Source organism: Magnolia sinica, chromosome 10 (assembly GCF_029962835.1).
Source record: "Magnolia sinica isolate HGM2019 chromosome 10, MsV1, whole genome shotgun sequence".
Classification (NCBI taxonomy): Eukaryota; Viridiplantae; Streptophyta; class Magnoliopsida; order Magnoliales; family Magnoliaceae; genus Magnolia; species Magnolia sinica.
The window spans coordinates 86,476,833-86,493,769 of NC_080582.1; the positions used below are offsets into that span (position 1 = coordinate 86,476,833).

General features: G+C 39.5%; 1 protein-coding gene across 1 annotated transcript; it reads left to right on the plus strand.

Moving 5' to 3' along the window:
* The first annotated feature begins 7,598 nt into the window (after positions 1–7,598).
* Positions 7,599–12,795, plus strand: LOC131217387 (NAC domain-containing protein 92). Its single transcript, XM_058212303.1, has 3 exons — positions 7,599–8,387; positions 10,180–10,451; positions 12,144–12,795. The coding sequence occupies exons 1-3, from the start codon at positions 8,216–8,218 to the stop codon at positions 12,639–12,641; spliced, it is 942 nt and encodes a 313-aa protein (XP_058068286.1). The 5' UTR covers positions 7,599–8,215; the 3' UTR covers positions 12,642–12,795.
* Positions 12,796–16,937: the final 4,142 nt, after the last annotated feature.

Consider the following 16,937-nt stretch of genomic DNA (forward strand, 5'->3'; position numbering starts at 1 on the left):
CGGTATTTCAAAATACGCCTAACAGATAAATGGCCCGTAGTTTTCAATTCAAACATTATATGAATGTTTTATAGATTTCGTTTCTTGCATACTACTACCAATAACTTCCTATTTCTTTACAAATTTCTCACAATCAGTCGACTATAGTTATCAGGAACGGTTAGCAAAGATGCAGACTGGTAAATTTTCATATTTTGAAGTGTTTGACAAGTTAATTACCAAACTAGGTCGTAAAGACGCATGGGTTTTTTTATTTATAGAGCGTCTACAACACGACTTACCGATGATTCCGCGTGAATCTCACTATAATCATAAAAAAATGATTACTAAATGAACTTGATCGAGACCAATCAAAGCTTATGAAATTTATCATTTACGCAACCGATCAATATTTATAATTTTATCAAAAAGTCATGTATAAATAAGACGCTTGCAGATAAAGAGTGAGACAGAGAAAGCGTCAAAGAGAACGAGAACCCTAAGGTCAATACACGTGTTCATGTTTGATTTCAGAAGTAAGATTTGATTAATTGGTTGCTAATTATCGTTATGGGTGTGCTTAAGAAACCCGATGATCAAGAGATTTCCCTAACATTGATGATGTTGGATATTTTCAAAATAGAAAATAATTTTGGGGTGTTTTCCAAAGTTAAGGTTTAACTTAATATCAAATATGAAAATTGCTTTTTAGCTTGAATCCACTTCATCATTAGATTCATATAGCTTGATTATGCAATGTAATTATGTCCTAAACGATGTATTTTGAAGCATTTCAGTCTAGGAGAGGTATATAGTAAAAGTCCCAAATGAAAAAATAAAATAAAATCTCAAATGTCCATTTTGCTAGTATATCAATCCGGCATACAACTATATCATGCTCACATTTTACACAAATGGTTGTCGGTGATCATATTATCAGTAGTTTTCATTTCAGCCCTTCTATAATGTGTTTTATTATCTTTCTTGCACTCTACTACCAACAACTTCCATTTTCTTTAAAATTTTCATGAATATCTTTCTTGCACCCTACCACCAACAACTTCCATTTTCTTTAAAAATTTCATAATATTAATGTATCAAGGTGAAACACCTCTCGACAGCTGCGTCTTCGAGATGAAGACTCGTGAAATTTCATATTTTGAAGTGTTCGATAAGTTAACTAACAAACTACGACATGTGATCGCACATGCCTCACGATCCTTTGAATCTTCCCGATGACGTATCGAAGATTTCATTTCACCATGTATCTCGACGAAATTATAATAAAAGCATGGTCGAAAGTGACATGGATGGCTTCGAAGAAAATCACATGAAATTAGTATCTTTTAGGCAACCAAATAATAATATAGTTATCTCAAAACCGTGAACATATGGACGGAGACAGTACAAATGTACAAATTTAAGTTTATCAGTTATTACATGAATTGAATATTGTAAAAGAAAAACTAATTACAAATCTAATCTAGGAAGAAATCAAGAAGAATTACATGCTTGTGAAGTATGGGAAGAAAATAAGAAAAACAATCACATTGGAAAATGAGATTTCCAACAACCACATACAAAGAATTAAAAAGAAAAGAAAAATCAACACTAACAGTAGAGATGACACAACAAAGCAAGAAAATATTTTAGATATCAGCACCGTTTTGATTTAATTTAGAAAAATAAAACTTTTATACAACCCCAACTAAAAAATCTTAGTTTCAACTCACGCCTCAAACTGATTTTGTTCGGCTGACATAGTTTTACTATGTCTACATGAGGATGTATGTGGAGAGCATGAGGACACGGTCGAATATCATCGAAACAGCTATGAGATTTCGCATTTTGAAGTGTTTGACAAGTAAACCATGATAAGATTAAGATCGGTAACTACGCGCAAGTGTCGTAGTCAATTCGAACAAGTCTTCTTCATCACTGTACATAAGGAGAGTAACCCATGAATCTTGCCATAATCAGGACTTAAAATACATAGAAAATAAAAGTACTAGGAGACCTCATTGTCATAGGAGCTCTTGCCTAATCCGGCTTATATTAGAAGATTTCTAACATTTTAGAGAGATAGATAGAGAGAGAGATAGAGAGAGAGAGCATGACACAAGCATGGTTTCATCAATCCTCAATGGTTCAATAAAACCCTAACTCAAGGCCTACACATATATAACAAGCATGCACTAACCCTAGAAAACCTTATACTTTCATTCATGAAGAAAGATAGCTTTCAAGGGCATAAAGATGCTGAGAATGAAAAAAGAAAAACTCATTTTGAATGAACATAGGGATTCCACAACATGAAAAACGGACGGTTGGAGATCCCATGTTACCATTGGGGCCCACTAATCCATCACATAGAGTGTGGTCACTTGGGTAGCATAAAATACCTGATCATTTTTATTAGACTCAGCAAAGTTACAGGTGGGGCCCACTTTCCAATAATCTAATCCGTTGATCAAGTGTGCCCCCACGATGGGATAGATCAACTATCCGTCCAATCAAAACAGAAAAGCGCAACCAATGGTTCAGATTTAAATGTGGCCAGTTTGGACAATTAGGACCATCCATTTTGGGGGTGTCTCCAATCACCAATGGGCCCACCATACAACGATCCGGATCTCCAAATTGGTGGGCCTAACATGTATGATCACATTGTCATCTATGAAAGAAAAGGGGAATAATCTCAAGCATAAGAGTAAGAGGAAATCCCGACGACGGTTGGAGGTGGCGGGAAACGCCTGTCTTAGAAAAATGAGAAAAAGTTTGATACTCTGGCAGAGTCTGATGGATGATACACACGCACTTAGAAATTACTTAGGAATTGCATACGTGGCATAAAAGTAAGTCAATTTAAACCGAACAAAACTATGGTTTCCAAATTTAATCCATTTTGAACCAAAATTTTCTCTTATTTGAATATCTAATTATTGGATTAGTCAACATTTATTGGACGGTTTAAAATAAAAAAAATCCAATGGTGTTATTTCAGCAAAAAAGTGTCCACCAATCAGAGGTTAGGGTTTCTCAAACAATCTTATTTTGATATTATTATAATTTAGAGGCAGTGATATTTGCAGTTTAGTCAGTTTATTTTGTGTTTATATATTCCACGTGTACAATTTTTGATAGCTCGCGTATCAAGTGACGTACACTGCCGGAGTATCGAATAGCTACCCATATTATTTTATCCTCGGCGGTTCGCGGGTCAGGGTACCCCGGGCCGAGTCATGTGAATTCCTGCTCCCGCTGGTCAAACGTTAGGGCGTCAGCTGGGCCCCATACAGTGACGTGGCAGTTCCCGATTGGAAAATACCAGTTGTGCTCGTGCGGTGGCACGTGGGGCCCACTTGTCACGTGGCGTGCTGGCTGGCCTCGCGGGGTTTGGTCTGAATCTAAGGAAGTAACGTGAAGAAGTCGACATGGCATTTCGTGGTTTTTGTCTTATCTAGGAGTTGTAAATTTACGGAAATGCCCATGCCTTTTCGACATAATAACAGAACTGCCATTCATGGTATCTCTGAGAAATGACCATTGATTTGAATGCATGCCCCTTCATTGCGGGGACGCGGAGTGCGTCCTACCCCCACCCGTCCATAGCCCCGAACGGGCAGTTCTGTGGCCGGGCCCACCGTGATGTATCTGTAAATCCAAGTCGTCTATCCCTTTTCTCAGATTATTTTAAGGCATAACAAGAAAAAATGTGACAGATCCAACGTTTAAATGGACCACACCACAGATAACTCTTGCATTTAAAGCAACTGGCATTTAATGCGTCGTACATTTAATGCAACCAAGCTTATTATTTGGTGTTGTTTACTTGAGCGTTGGATCTGCCTCATTTTTGTGTTTATATCTTAAAATGATATGAGAAATGGGATTGACAGCTTGGATGTACAGATACATCACGGTGGGCCCACCTACAGAATGACCATTCGGGGCTAAAGACCGGCGGGGGTAGTGCGCAATCCGCGTCGTCGTTGCGGGAGCAGATTCAATCAGATCGGGGTAAAACTGAGTTCGGTCAGGGCGTGACCATGGGGCCCAATTTTATATATTTTATTTATATCCATACTGTCCGTCCATTTTTTAATATCATTTTACGATATAATCCCAAAAATTAGGCAGATCCATATTTCAATTAGACCACACCACAGGAAAAAATGGTGATTGACCATTAAAAACTTGTTATGGACCACAAAAGTTTTGGATCAATATTATATATTTTTTTCTGCATTCATACATGCATTTTTAACCTTATCAACGGTTTGGATGGACAATAGACATTATGGTGTGTCCTAGGAATTTTTTAACGGTGAATGTCTAATTAAAACTGTTTCCTGTGATTTGGTCTATTTAGATTTGGATCTGCATAATTTTTCTTCACACTCCTTAAAATGATATTTCAAAACGGATGGACAGTGTGGATATACAACATATGCATCAAGGTGGGCCCTACCGTCACGACTGACATAAGTCGGTGTTCCCCGACCTGACCGAATCCGCTCCCCTTCTTTGCGCGGGCTCGTTTTGCCTCTTTCACGACTTAGATCCAGCACGTGTTACCACGCACTGGGGCCCACATATTGAGATTTTACGATTATTTGAACGGTCCATATTATCTTTACTACCATAGGCAATCTACTGTTCCATCATCAGACTTCAGCGATTATCTTAACCATTGATTTTTAGAGTTGAATGAGAGCCATTGAAACTCTTCCTTTTATTGTTCTTTAATTAATGTACGGTTGTGATGGCCACAGTCATCCGTTCAGAGTAAGTTTCTTCAAGTGGTTAGCATAACATATATCCCAAAACAAGGACATTTTAATCGGACCACTCACCGTGTGGGTCCATTGGCCTGCAACACACAGTGGATTCTCAGTCGCAACAGAAGCAAAATGGATTCGACTCAGTCCATGCACGTAGTTGCATTAAACTCATTGCCATCCACACCATCTATCTGGACCATCCTTGCGGTCAGTCCACTCTTCATAGTCTGCCTTGAAAAATTAATAGATGATCAAAACCGTCCAGTCAGTGGATTAAAAAAAAGTGAACGGAGAAGATAGTTCAAAGAAGATAAATCCAGTCACATGTGTTTATACGACCCGGTTGCTGGGACTAGACCTAACGGACGGTCCAGATACGTGATGTGAATGTCAAAGGGTCCAAATGTGCATGGGAAGCTTTCCAACTTTCAAAGCACTTAGCCCACTAGAGCATTTCTCAAGGGTAGGGGTGTACATCGGGCCGAACCGAGTCGAACTGGGCTCAACCCGGCCCGGCCCGTTCACCACCAAAGTAACCCGAACTCGGCCCTGCCCGGTCACTGGGCCAACATGTCCGGTCCGAACCCGGCCCGATCAGCAATCGAGCGAGTTTTGGCCGAGTTCGGGCCAGTTTCGAACCCATGATTTGGACGGTCTTGATTTTTTGATTCTGCTCCATCTATTCCATGAGAAGAGCTTAGGCAGATAACTTGAATGACCTTGATTTTTGGGAAGAGTTTTTGTCATAGATTTTTAGGACTTTGCTCCATCTACAAAGGGACCCACGATTTGGATGGCCTGGATTGTTATAAATGGTTAGGATAACTAGGTAAGAATTTAGAAAAAATATAAAAATATATATAATTTTATATATATAGGCCGAGTCGGGCCAGGCTGAGTCAGGTTTCGGAGCCGAGTCGGGCCGAACTGGAACGTATTCGAACTCAGCCCGAACTCAGTTTCGGACGGAAGAAAATGGCCCGTCCCGACCCAAATTTAGTTCCGGGTCGGACCCGGTCGAGCTTTTTCTGGCCGAGTCAAGCGAGCTAATCGGGCTAGCCCGGTTTGTGTACAGCCCTACTCAAGGGGAGCATTACCAACACGTCCAAAGTACACGTGGCAGATGATCCTGGCCCGGATAGTAGATTAAGCACATTGAAATACACCAATTAGATGATACTCACCGTCTGATTGATAGACATTGGAGGACCGTTTAAAAGTGGTCAACAATCCTCCATATTTAACGGACAAGATCAATTTTTTGGGCTCCTCCGATCAACGTAATGTAGGGATATAATCCATGTAATCCACAATGGGCCCACAAATTCTGATGGTCTGGATTGAAGTACAGACACCCTTTGGTAGTGGGACGCGGTTTGGCTAGTGAGGCTGCCAGGAGCCAGGTGGCTACTAGTTGGTGCTCCGTGGCCCAACCATGATGTATTTTATCGACGCCGTCCATCCGTTTTTTCAAATCATTTTAGGCTATATCCCAAAAATGTGGCATATCCGAATTTTAGGTGGACCACACCACAGGAAAACAGTAGTGATTGAATGCCCACCATCAGAAACCTCTTAGGGCCCACTGTAACGTTTATATTTGACATCTAAACTATGGATTAGGTCATTCAGACCTAGATGAAGGGAAAACAAATATCATCTTGATCCAAAACTTTTGTGGCCCCAAGATGTTTTTAACGGTAGGTGTTAAGTCAACACTGTTTCCTGTGATGTGGTCCACTTGAGATTTGGGTATATCCCATTTTTGGGCTCATTCAATAAAATGATTTGGAAAAATATATGAACAGCGTGGATGAAAAGTATACATCATGGTGGGTCCCACACAGCACCGACCAGTAGCCCCCGGCTATTAGCAGCGTCCGTAGCCAAACCGCGTCGTTGCTAGTAGTCTCTCTTCGAACAAACTTTGCTTTAGCCCTTCAAAATTCCAAACGCTGCGGATCCGTGCACGTCCACACACAGAACACGTGCCAATTTGGAACATTTTCATGAGATCTGAGCTTTCCATCTCGTTGGAAATAAGACTTTAGATGTTCTGATCCATATTTAGGCCTTTTTAATCCTTTAATGGTCTACAATTACAAAGAAAACTGACCGTTATAAAATTTTTATCTAGCCGTCCATTTCATCATTAATTTGTGGTCCAATGAAGATGTGAAACATCCATTTTTTTATTCCATAAGATATAAATAGTATATAACACCTGATCAAAATCTCGGATCTTTCAAACATTTCTTTATTGGCACTTGTTACTGGTGTTGATAAGCAAGGTTCCCACGCGCGTGGAATTAGTACAAAACTCTGTAACACTCATACAACAGCCAGTCAAATGCAACGTCCGTAGTTTTCGGTGGGGCCATTTTCGTCATTTTACAATACAAATCGCGGTTTGCTAGACCACACGCACCATTGTAAACACGCGTGCCAACGTGACGAGTATGTGGCCACGTATCCGGTTCATAAGGTGATCTCGACCGTGAATACAAGCATATGCAAAAATCCAGGCATTGAAATCATCATACGGAGCACAAAGTTTCATTAAATATAGATAGATGGAAAGTTCATCTAAACCGTTCATTCTTTCTACCTGACAACGGCCCATATAACGAGTGGTCCAGATAAATTTTTACCCATACCCATTATCTCTATCATTCCCACATTATGAAGGTCTCAGATTTTCATCATTCTAGGAAGGATGACATAGCTTCTGAGTGAGGAGAGAGTGCGTGCAGGTTAGCAAACCTTATATAGAATCTACCTTACATCTACTCCCAAAATACGGACTATAATCGTAAATTCAATCAACTCGAAGGGCTTTTCTGTAATATTTTAATACTCTGTGTTAGTCGTGACCACAAAACCTTGTGAATGACGACCCTTAGTCGGTAAGAGCTTCACAAACACACTCTCTCTACCGAAAGCTTAAATCCCAATCTTCATTCAGAAACTCAATCCACAATCTTCAATCCAAACACACCCTTAAAATCAAAATCCAAAAAAATCACGCATTCGATCAAAGGCCAGTCCCAACGACATCCCAACCAACGGCCCGCAACGGAATTCTAACGTGCTATCTCCTACGATCGTCGTGGCCCACTTGAAGTTTCTCCAATATGGAGATAGAGATCAGCTTGGAAGAATCTGAACCGTTTTTTTGATAATCTGAACTGTTCATTCGATCTTTGGAGTTGAATTTGAAGTGGGTTTTTCTTACTAAGTGTTAGTTCTTAGTGAGGAGATTGAATTATGGGATTCTCTTTGTAGTTTTTGGAGTCTCCACATATATACGTAGCATCCATACTCTTAGAAGTGTAGAGTGCCAAAATCCTTGTGTTGTAGAAATATCAGGATTGCAATTGGGTGGGATATTGGGAATTCGACGGCACGACTGCTACGATAGTGAAACTTGAAGGTTTGGACGGTGAGGAAGCATGGACGGAGCTCCGGCAAAGGAGGAGACGTTACCTCCCGGTTTTCGATTTCATCCAACCGATGAAGAACTCATCACATATTATCTGACCCACAAGATATCGGATTCCAGTTTCACCGGACGGGCAATCGCTGACGTTGATCTCAACAAATGCGAACCGTGGGATCTTCCAAGTGTGTATCTCAATCCTTGGTTTTGTAGTCACAAGCATAGGACTTCATGGCATAATTTCTTTTTCTCATAGCTAGTTTTACTTTAGGGTGCGTTTGGTTGCACCAAATGTCATGAAATTTCTGATATTTTGCACCAAACTAGATTGATTAGTCATGAAATATCATGCAATTTCTTGATATTTGGTGCAACCAAACGCAACCTTAGTATTCAGATAACTTAAAAGGAAGTTTTATTATTTGGTATGCACACCATTTAAAAAAAAAAAAAAATCTCAGCAAGGCTTCTTTCTATAGCGTGCAATTGGGGCATATGTATGATGATCTGAGCCTTTCATTCATCATAAGGCCACATAAATGGATTATTGACTGAAAATCACAACGGCTGGAAAATCTAACTGGGTAAAAGATGTGATACAAGCATCATTAATTGGATTTTAGTAATTTTGTACCGAATTTGATCGTGGGTTCACTGTGATTGATAGTCATCAACCATTGATGGCTATTGTTGATGAATGAATGGTTCGGATCATGATAAAGATGTGCCACACGTGTGGTATGGGAGACCGTCCATATTCAACGGAGAAGAATCAAGCGATCAAAAGAATTTAACTTCTCCAAACCAAGAATGCTTATTTTCTGTCTCTCATCCATCCAAATTGAGGCCCATCATATATGCGGTTTGGATCATTGAAAGATGATCTCAATTTGTAATTTTTTTTGTACCTTTTGTTTAAGATGTTGAAACGGAGTATGGATTGAATTTCAGTGCATCGCATCATGTACCATACACATGGGACACGTGTATGGTCATCTTCCATGCATCCTGCTGGTCCAGCATTGATTGACCCCACACGGTAAATTTCCTGGATCAGAGGATCCTAACATATAACAAGTGATTTTTTTAAAAATTTTTATTTTTTGTCATTGAATGTGAACCATTGATGATATGTCTTTTATTGTATCCTTGCATGTCACCTATTAGAGGGTTAGGATCATCCCAGAAGTATGATATTTTATGTGGCCCAGCTTCTAATGAACCCACCGAATGAAACCAATCAATTAGATGATGAGTTTCCTCTCACATCTTGAGCCTTTAATTATGATAATTTCTAATCAGCCATCTGCATGCAACATCTACTCCGTCTAATAAGTAGGCCCCACCATGAAGATCACCTTGCACAAAAATCTGCCCCATCCACTCATGAGGTGGGGCACGTGTGGTCTAAGAAGATTTATGATTTGTGGCCCACCACAGGAACGGCAGATTTTCGATCCTGACAAATGGGGTCTGTTGTTCAGTGATCCAGACGTTGGTTTGTAGATCTCACGGTGGATGGTGCATGCCAAAGAAAAATCTCCTAAGTTGGAGAGACTACAGTAGGATCCTTTTAGTTAGAATGTGAACAGTTCTTGTATTTCTATTTGTAACCGTCAATATGTAAGCCAAAAAATATATATATTTGGGGCATAGTCCATCCACAGTGAGACACAAGAGACCAACGGTCGGAAATTAACTATGCATAGGGCTACAAGGGTTGGGTGGGCCCGTTGTCACCTGATCTGGCCCACTTCTTATATGGGACTTCTCCACACCCAACAGATCATATGTTGGGCTTGGGCTAGAAAATCAGATCCATTAAATAAATGGGTCGTAGGCAATGCGAATTGGGGTTCGTTTTGAGGTGGGCCACGGGCCCTTAGACCCATTTAGCATATGGGTTGGGCCTGAGTTCGATTCCTGGCTCATTTATCAAATCATCACAAGACATTTGACATATGCTATGTTTTGTAGGCAAGGCGAAAATGGGAGAAAAGGAGTGGTATTTCTTCAGCCTTCGGGACCGGAAATATCCAACAGGCGTTCGGACGAACCGTGCGACGAACGCCGGCTACTGGAAAACGACGGGCAAAGACAAGGAGATCTTCAACAGCGTCACGTCGGAGTTAGTCGGAATGAAGAAGACGCTCGTGTTCTATAGAGGAAGAGCTCCAAGAGGGGAGAAAACAAATTGGGTCATGCATGAGTATCGCTGTCATTCGAAATCTGCCTATAAAACCACCAAGGTATTTTAAAATTAAAAAGGTTATGACTTGGGCTAATGTGCATAGGACTATTTTATAGGTGGGCCATGGTGAGTCTGGTTTGGGCCACTTAGTTAAGGTTTTAAGACTCAGATGAATCTTGTGCGACTCAGTGAATTGACTCAGACTAGGTTGGACACCAATCAGGTTCAATACATTGAGTTAGGGGTGACTCGGTACGACTTATCCGAGTCAACCTCAAACTCAGCTAAGGGGCTACTCAACTCATGATCGAACGAGTCAGTTCAAGTCTTAGGACAACGGTTATGACTTAGGTCAATGTGAATGAGTTTATTATTGCCTAGACACAGGTCTAATTTTCAAAGGGAGAAGTTGGGCCCCATTACAAAGAACACATGGGCTAATGATTTTTTTGGCCTAATTAAATATGACTACCTTAAAAAATAATTTTAAATGTTAGTTATATTTTGTTGTCTTTTTATTTTACCACTTTCCGTCAAATTTAATTAATACATGATAAACATTAGCTTATTCTGGAAATAACGAAAATACTTCAAAGTGATGTATAGACAGTGATATGGACCATTTCATGATCATGGACATCGATTTAGACCATTTAAAATTAGGTAGTTTGTGATTTGAACCATTCAAAAATAGGTGGATAGCTATTTGGACCATTTCAAAATATGTAGACAACATTTTTTTTATCATTTCAAGGTAGTGGACAACATTTCAGACCGTGCAAGAATAGATGGAAAGCAATACGAACCACTCGAAGATGGTGGATAGCAACCTAAACCAATCTTTCCACCAATATATGCAAATATCTGATTACTTTTTAAGAATAATTTCATCGGTTTAGGAGATAGGTTATCGTTTATGACTTGAATAAAGTGGTAAAATAAAGAGAATTGTCAAAATATGGTGTTGTATCTAAAAAAATATTTTAAAGGGTAATATTTCATAAAATTCCTTTTTATTATGCTTGGCCTTGCCAAACCCATTAACAGCCCTAATGTTTTCAAATACAACTGATTGAACAAATAAATTACCATCTAACCGGCGGACGAGCATCACCATATCAAGTGCATGAAATGTCCAAACGGTCCAAAAGGTTTGATCAGATTAGTGGCTGTCCATTGTTTTGTGTAGCCTACCTGATGAGTGGATCAACATGGTTGTTGCACCAGGTTTCTTCATGGTGGGGCCCAGTAATTAGACTGCTTGGATATCATATCCACTCAGCAAGTTATCAACTTGTTCATTAGTTGGACAACAACAACATGATCTTCCAAAAGAGTACTTAAAATGCTACTTTTTTCTACTTGTTTTTGCACCAACATACATGTCTATGTCTCCATCCTAAATATGATCTCATTTAAGTTAGGGTACTTATGGTTGCACCAAATTCATGATATTTCATAATATTTTTCATTAACTTAGTTTGATTACTTTCATGAAATTTAGTGCAACCAAACACACCCTTAACCATTTATTACTATTTTAATACTTAAAAAAGAAGATGTAGTTTTTCATAATTTAAAAGAGAGGATATTTTCAAAGGTAAATTAAAAACATTAGTTCCAAGGATAAAAAATTAGAATTCTTTCATATATATGCATGTTTTATGTTCTTTTATATAAAATCATCTATAAAAGTTATGAAGTATTACTTAGTTGAATTGATCTATATCATATGATATAAATTCGACAGGATGAATGGGTGGTATGCCGCATCTTCCAAAAGAGCTCTGGCGTGAAGAAATATTCATCGACCCAATCAAGGACGAACCCGTACCACCTTGACATGGCCCCCAACAACATCCTCCCATCCATGATTCAGGGTGACATTAGCCATTTTGGCCCGGGAAGGGGCTATGTCCATAACACGGACTTGGCAGAGTTGAACAGGGTCCTCAGGGGCTCATCGAGTGCGAATCTACCGATCCAACCACAGTTCAATTACCCCGGGGCTTTCACACTATCAGGGTTGAACTTAAACCTTGGTGCATCGGCCCCACCAGTCATTCGGGCCCCGCCCGCTATCCAAAATCAACCAATGATGGCCACAAATGGACCACCAACGATGATGGGTGGTTGTGTCCAAGTGACTGACAATGGGATATGCTCAGACATGAACCCAAATGGGAACAATAGGTACCAACACATGGACCCATGTGTGGACCTTGATGGGTACTGGCCTACTTACTAAGGAAATGAGACCTTGATTAGGGAAAAGAGAGAGATTAGGGAGAAAATGTGTATCAATCTTGTTGATAGTATTTTGTGTAGTGACAGTAGAATATTTTTGTTGTTTTATTTTTATTTTAAGGTAATAGTAATGGAATGCATATTTATCTTTGCTCTTTTTTTCTTTTTCTTTTTTTTTTTTGGGTCAAGAGATTTTGGGGAAGGATTTGTGAAATCCATGGATTTAGCATATGATGAAAAAAAAGACCACATGGATTCTATAATTTTTTAAGAATTTGGATTTGCCCCCAATTTTCTAAACTTATGGAGGTGTGAATTTGAAAATCCTCGGTAAAAGACAAATGATGGATATTTGAAAATCATGGATTTTGTTTACATCTTATTGCGTTCATGCTAATCAATAAGATGCCGCCATGTGCCTGTACTACCTACTAAATAATGGATGAAATCCTGCTTGCAACTAAAGGATATCTTTCACCCTATATCTTTTGGTGGCATGTCACCTGTTAAAAGCATAATGACATGGAGCCGTACGTATGTATACATATAAGATACTATGATGAGTGACATGTAGCCCTAACATAAGTGGCATGTATGGTCGAAGCAACATGATCAACGAGTCTATAAAGACCCACCAAGATAGGGATTCTATCATAATATGGATATGTTCAACAAGATCATCACACACAATTTCCTTAAAATGAAAGATATTCCTAGGGATGATTGGTGTTCTTGTAGACTATGAAGATTCGAAAAGCAGATTTTTCTCAAAACGAAAGGAAATCGAAAAACATTGTAAGGAAACATATTCCAGTGAGACTGTCCCCTTGACATCCAGGGATCTCTATAGTCATGCTAATAAGGAGATCTGAAAACGGTTTCATATCGTAATCTTTGAGGATCTCATAATTGTCAAGGATATTGGACTAACTAGGAAACCCGAAAAAGTTTGCCACCTCCTGAGCTATATAAGGAGCACGAGATAAAGAGCTCGAGGCTCTACGCTACACACAATCTATCTACACAGTGCAACGATGCTTGTCTTAATTTCTAATTCCTCCACTTATGTCAAGCCACGCTGCACAACGCCTAGAGTTTAGGATAACTTCAATCACTACTGTACAATACTATCGCTACAGTACACTTAGGAGTAGTATAAATATCCATGACCTAATGTCATTGATCCCGATCAACGATCAACGAAGACCTGATTTATTTCTAAGCTTTATTTCTTTGTTGATTGTATTGAGCTTCAAATATAAATCAATAAAATTGGCATTCTAACCTGTACTTTTAATGTTTTCCATCTATTATTACACTATTAAAAAATATAAGGCCTACAGTCATTGTTGAAAAAAAATAATCTTTAATATGAGGTAAAAAGTTTCCATTCAGAAGGACAAACCCCACCCCTTCTAAATTGTTTGATTGCCTACAACAATAGATGGCTAGGAAGGCAGCAAATTTCACAGATCTGGTCTTAATCAATCTATCTCAGTGCTTGGGGTCACAAAGTGTTCAATTAAACTCGAGTCACATATGAGTCTAGCACACCCCCATTATCATAATTGCTTATGTTTGATTGAATATGGACCTTCGTTAACATATGTAGCCTCGTGTTTGATTGAATAGCAAACAGATTCATAAATCCCCTCCCCAATATCACTCACTTCAAACAGCCCTACATTCTGATACGCATGATTTTCGTGATAAGACATGCGCTGGGACCTGCCTATCGATGGACGTCCCAGATCACAAACATGTGGCACGATTTGATAAGTATGCATCTGGCACTTCACTTCTTTTTCCTTTGAAAGCAGTCTTTCATTTGGAGAAATTGCCAAGTGCATTTGATTGCGAACATTTAGTTTAATCAAGCAGAACCATTAGAAGAAATGGGAAGTTATTTGATACTCTGGCAGAGCATAACGCTTGATACGCAGACACTCAGAAACTGTACACATGGCATACATTAACTCAAACTAAATTGAGCACTGTCACTCGTGAAAACTTGTTTATTGAAATTGGACCATTGGACATTTTTATATACATATTAACCGTCCAATAAATGTCCACCAACACGATATTCAGGTAATCAAATAATTATAATTTTTGAGGTATGATGCATCCAACCCGGAACATAGAGATTGGAGAGTTTAATTCGAATTGGTTGTATGCCATGTCTGCAATGTCCGAGTAACTTTTAGTGCCTGCGTATCATCCACCACACTCAAGAGTATAAATATTTTTCTTGTGAGAATATCACCGCAGTTACTGTGCACGATTCTAGCTGGATGATCTTTGGCCTGTTTTGATTGAATGGGGACCGGTACCGCACTCTCTTTCTCAACCGCCAATTTTCTGGACAAAGATTGAAGGGTTAGGGTTTGTCCATCTAGAAGAATCTGGCACATGGGCCGTCTAGATTGGAACCAATCTAACGGTTTGGATCAGCAAACCATGTTCCCCATTTTTAGAAACTCATGAGAAAACGATACAATCTGGAGAAACGAGCAAACGTCTGGAAAAGATAAGATTAAATGGGCTTTACACATCATCAACCGTCGATCAAAAGACGACTACGCAAATCTACACCGATTAAACAAAGAGAGAAGTCATGTCTACAGGCAACGACCACAACTTTTGATGCCATGTCATATTTCTGGCCAACATGCAACTCATGCAAGACATCCGTACCATGATGAACCAGTATACGTCCGACCATGAGAATCAAGCTGAGTGACTCACTAGGTGGGCCACAGCTGTATGCTGGATCAGACCGTTTGTTATCCATTGATTTCAACAGTGTGGCCCATCTGATGATCCTGGTATGTGCCAGTTGATCTTCATGGTGTGTCCTACAGTTTTCGTGGCAGGGATTTCCAACAAAAGATGTATGTTGACGGGGAATCATAAAGAACCAGACCAAAAGTCAAGAGGGCTTTTCATATAGAAAAGGGAAATAACCATAGGGCCTACTTTCTTTAACTTTCTTTTAAGAATCTAGGAATGTTGGACGTCTCACCAAAAGCTCTTTTTTTATTTTTATTTTTAAAAAAACAAGAAAAAGGATATGCTGAGTAGAGCAGCTCGTTTTTTTTAGAACAGGGCGTCTAATGATGATAACTTTTTGAGAACTATCTCCCGTGGGAGATGAGCCCAATATCTGAACGGTCCATCGTGATGCAGCACTCCATTAAACCCTCAGGCCCAACTTTTACCATGGCCTGGTATAGTTTTGGATCAAGGTAAAAGTTGAACCCTGGCAATTTGGGATTTCATAAGGTGTTGCTTGCATCATATGGACTGTTCAGATCTTAAGTTCAAGTTCTCGCAAGAACTGATGAGTAGGTGAGTATTCCTCTAGAGATAGAGAGGAAAAGGTTTTATAGAGTATTCCTCTAGAGATAGAGAGGAAAAGGTTTTATAGGATATTTAGGACTTGAATGTTGGCAGTCAAGGAACAAGATAATGGAATGCATGAATCCGAAGGAGGCGGGTTACATCCGGTCACTGCCCGGGCAGAAATCGGTCCAGGCAGGTGCTCTGTGGGGCCCACCTTGATGTATGGGTTTTATCCACTCTATTAATCCAATTTTATGGGTCATTTTAGGTTATGAGCCAAGAATGAGGTAGGGTGTTCAATCCACGCCACACTGCGTGGTCCACTTGAGCCTTGGACCTGCCTATTTTTGGGTTCATACCCTAAAATGATCTGGAAAATGGATGAACGGCTTCGATAAAAACCCACATAACCAATGCCTAGAAATGTTGGCAGTGGAGGAACAAAGTGATCGAGTCGAATCATGTTGAGTCGGTTCAAGTCAAGTCAACTAAGCTGGATTAGGTAGCCTGTAGCCACTTCAAACACTAGGCGAGTCCTCCAAAATCTCCCTCACCTGTATATTGTTTATCTTATTCGCACGTTCATGGCAACCATACTGTTGTGGAATCTTCTTTTGGGCTCTCTCTCTCTCTCTCTCTCTCGATACTCTTGTGGATAATTAGCAGATACTTGCGTTCATACACATAGCACGTGTACCTCAAGATTTAACTATCAAAATCATGGAACGCACTGTAGATGGGTTATAAACCTAAAAGAATAATGTTAATTGGATGACCGAACTCGCTATTTCTTGAAAAAATGTGCTTGTTGAATCTGCGCCATAGATTATTTCGCACTTTGACCATCCATTAGAAATCAAGTAATCAACCAGCAGATGAATCATTTGAGAATATACCTTGTTAGATAAACCTTGTAAAGTGGTGCCTACTAGATGGACAGTTCAATTTCAGT

Bases quoted from the DNA above. Each gene is read 5' to 3' on its own strand.
- LOC131217387 (XM_058212303.1), top strand. From the start codon at position 8,216: ATGGACGGAGCTCCGGCAAAGGAGGAGACGTTACCTCCCGGTTTTCGA. The intron at 8,388-10,179 runs GTGTGTATCTCA...TATGTTTTGTAG, and splicing joins CGAACCGTGGGATCTTCCAA to GCAAGGCGAAAATGGGAGAA. The intron at 10,452-12,143 runs GTATTTTAAAAT...TAAATTCGACAG, and splicing joins CTGCCTATAAAACCACCAAG to GATGAATGGGTGGTATGCCG.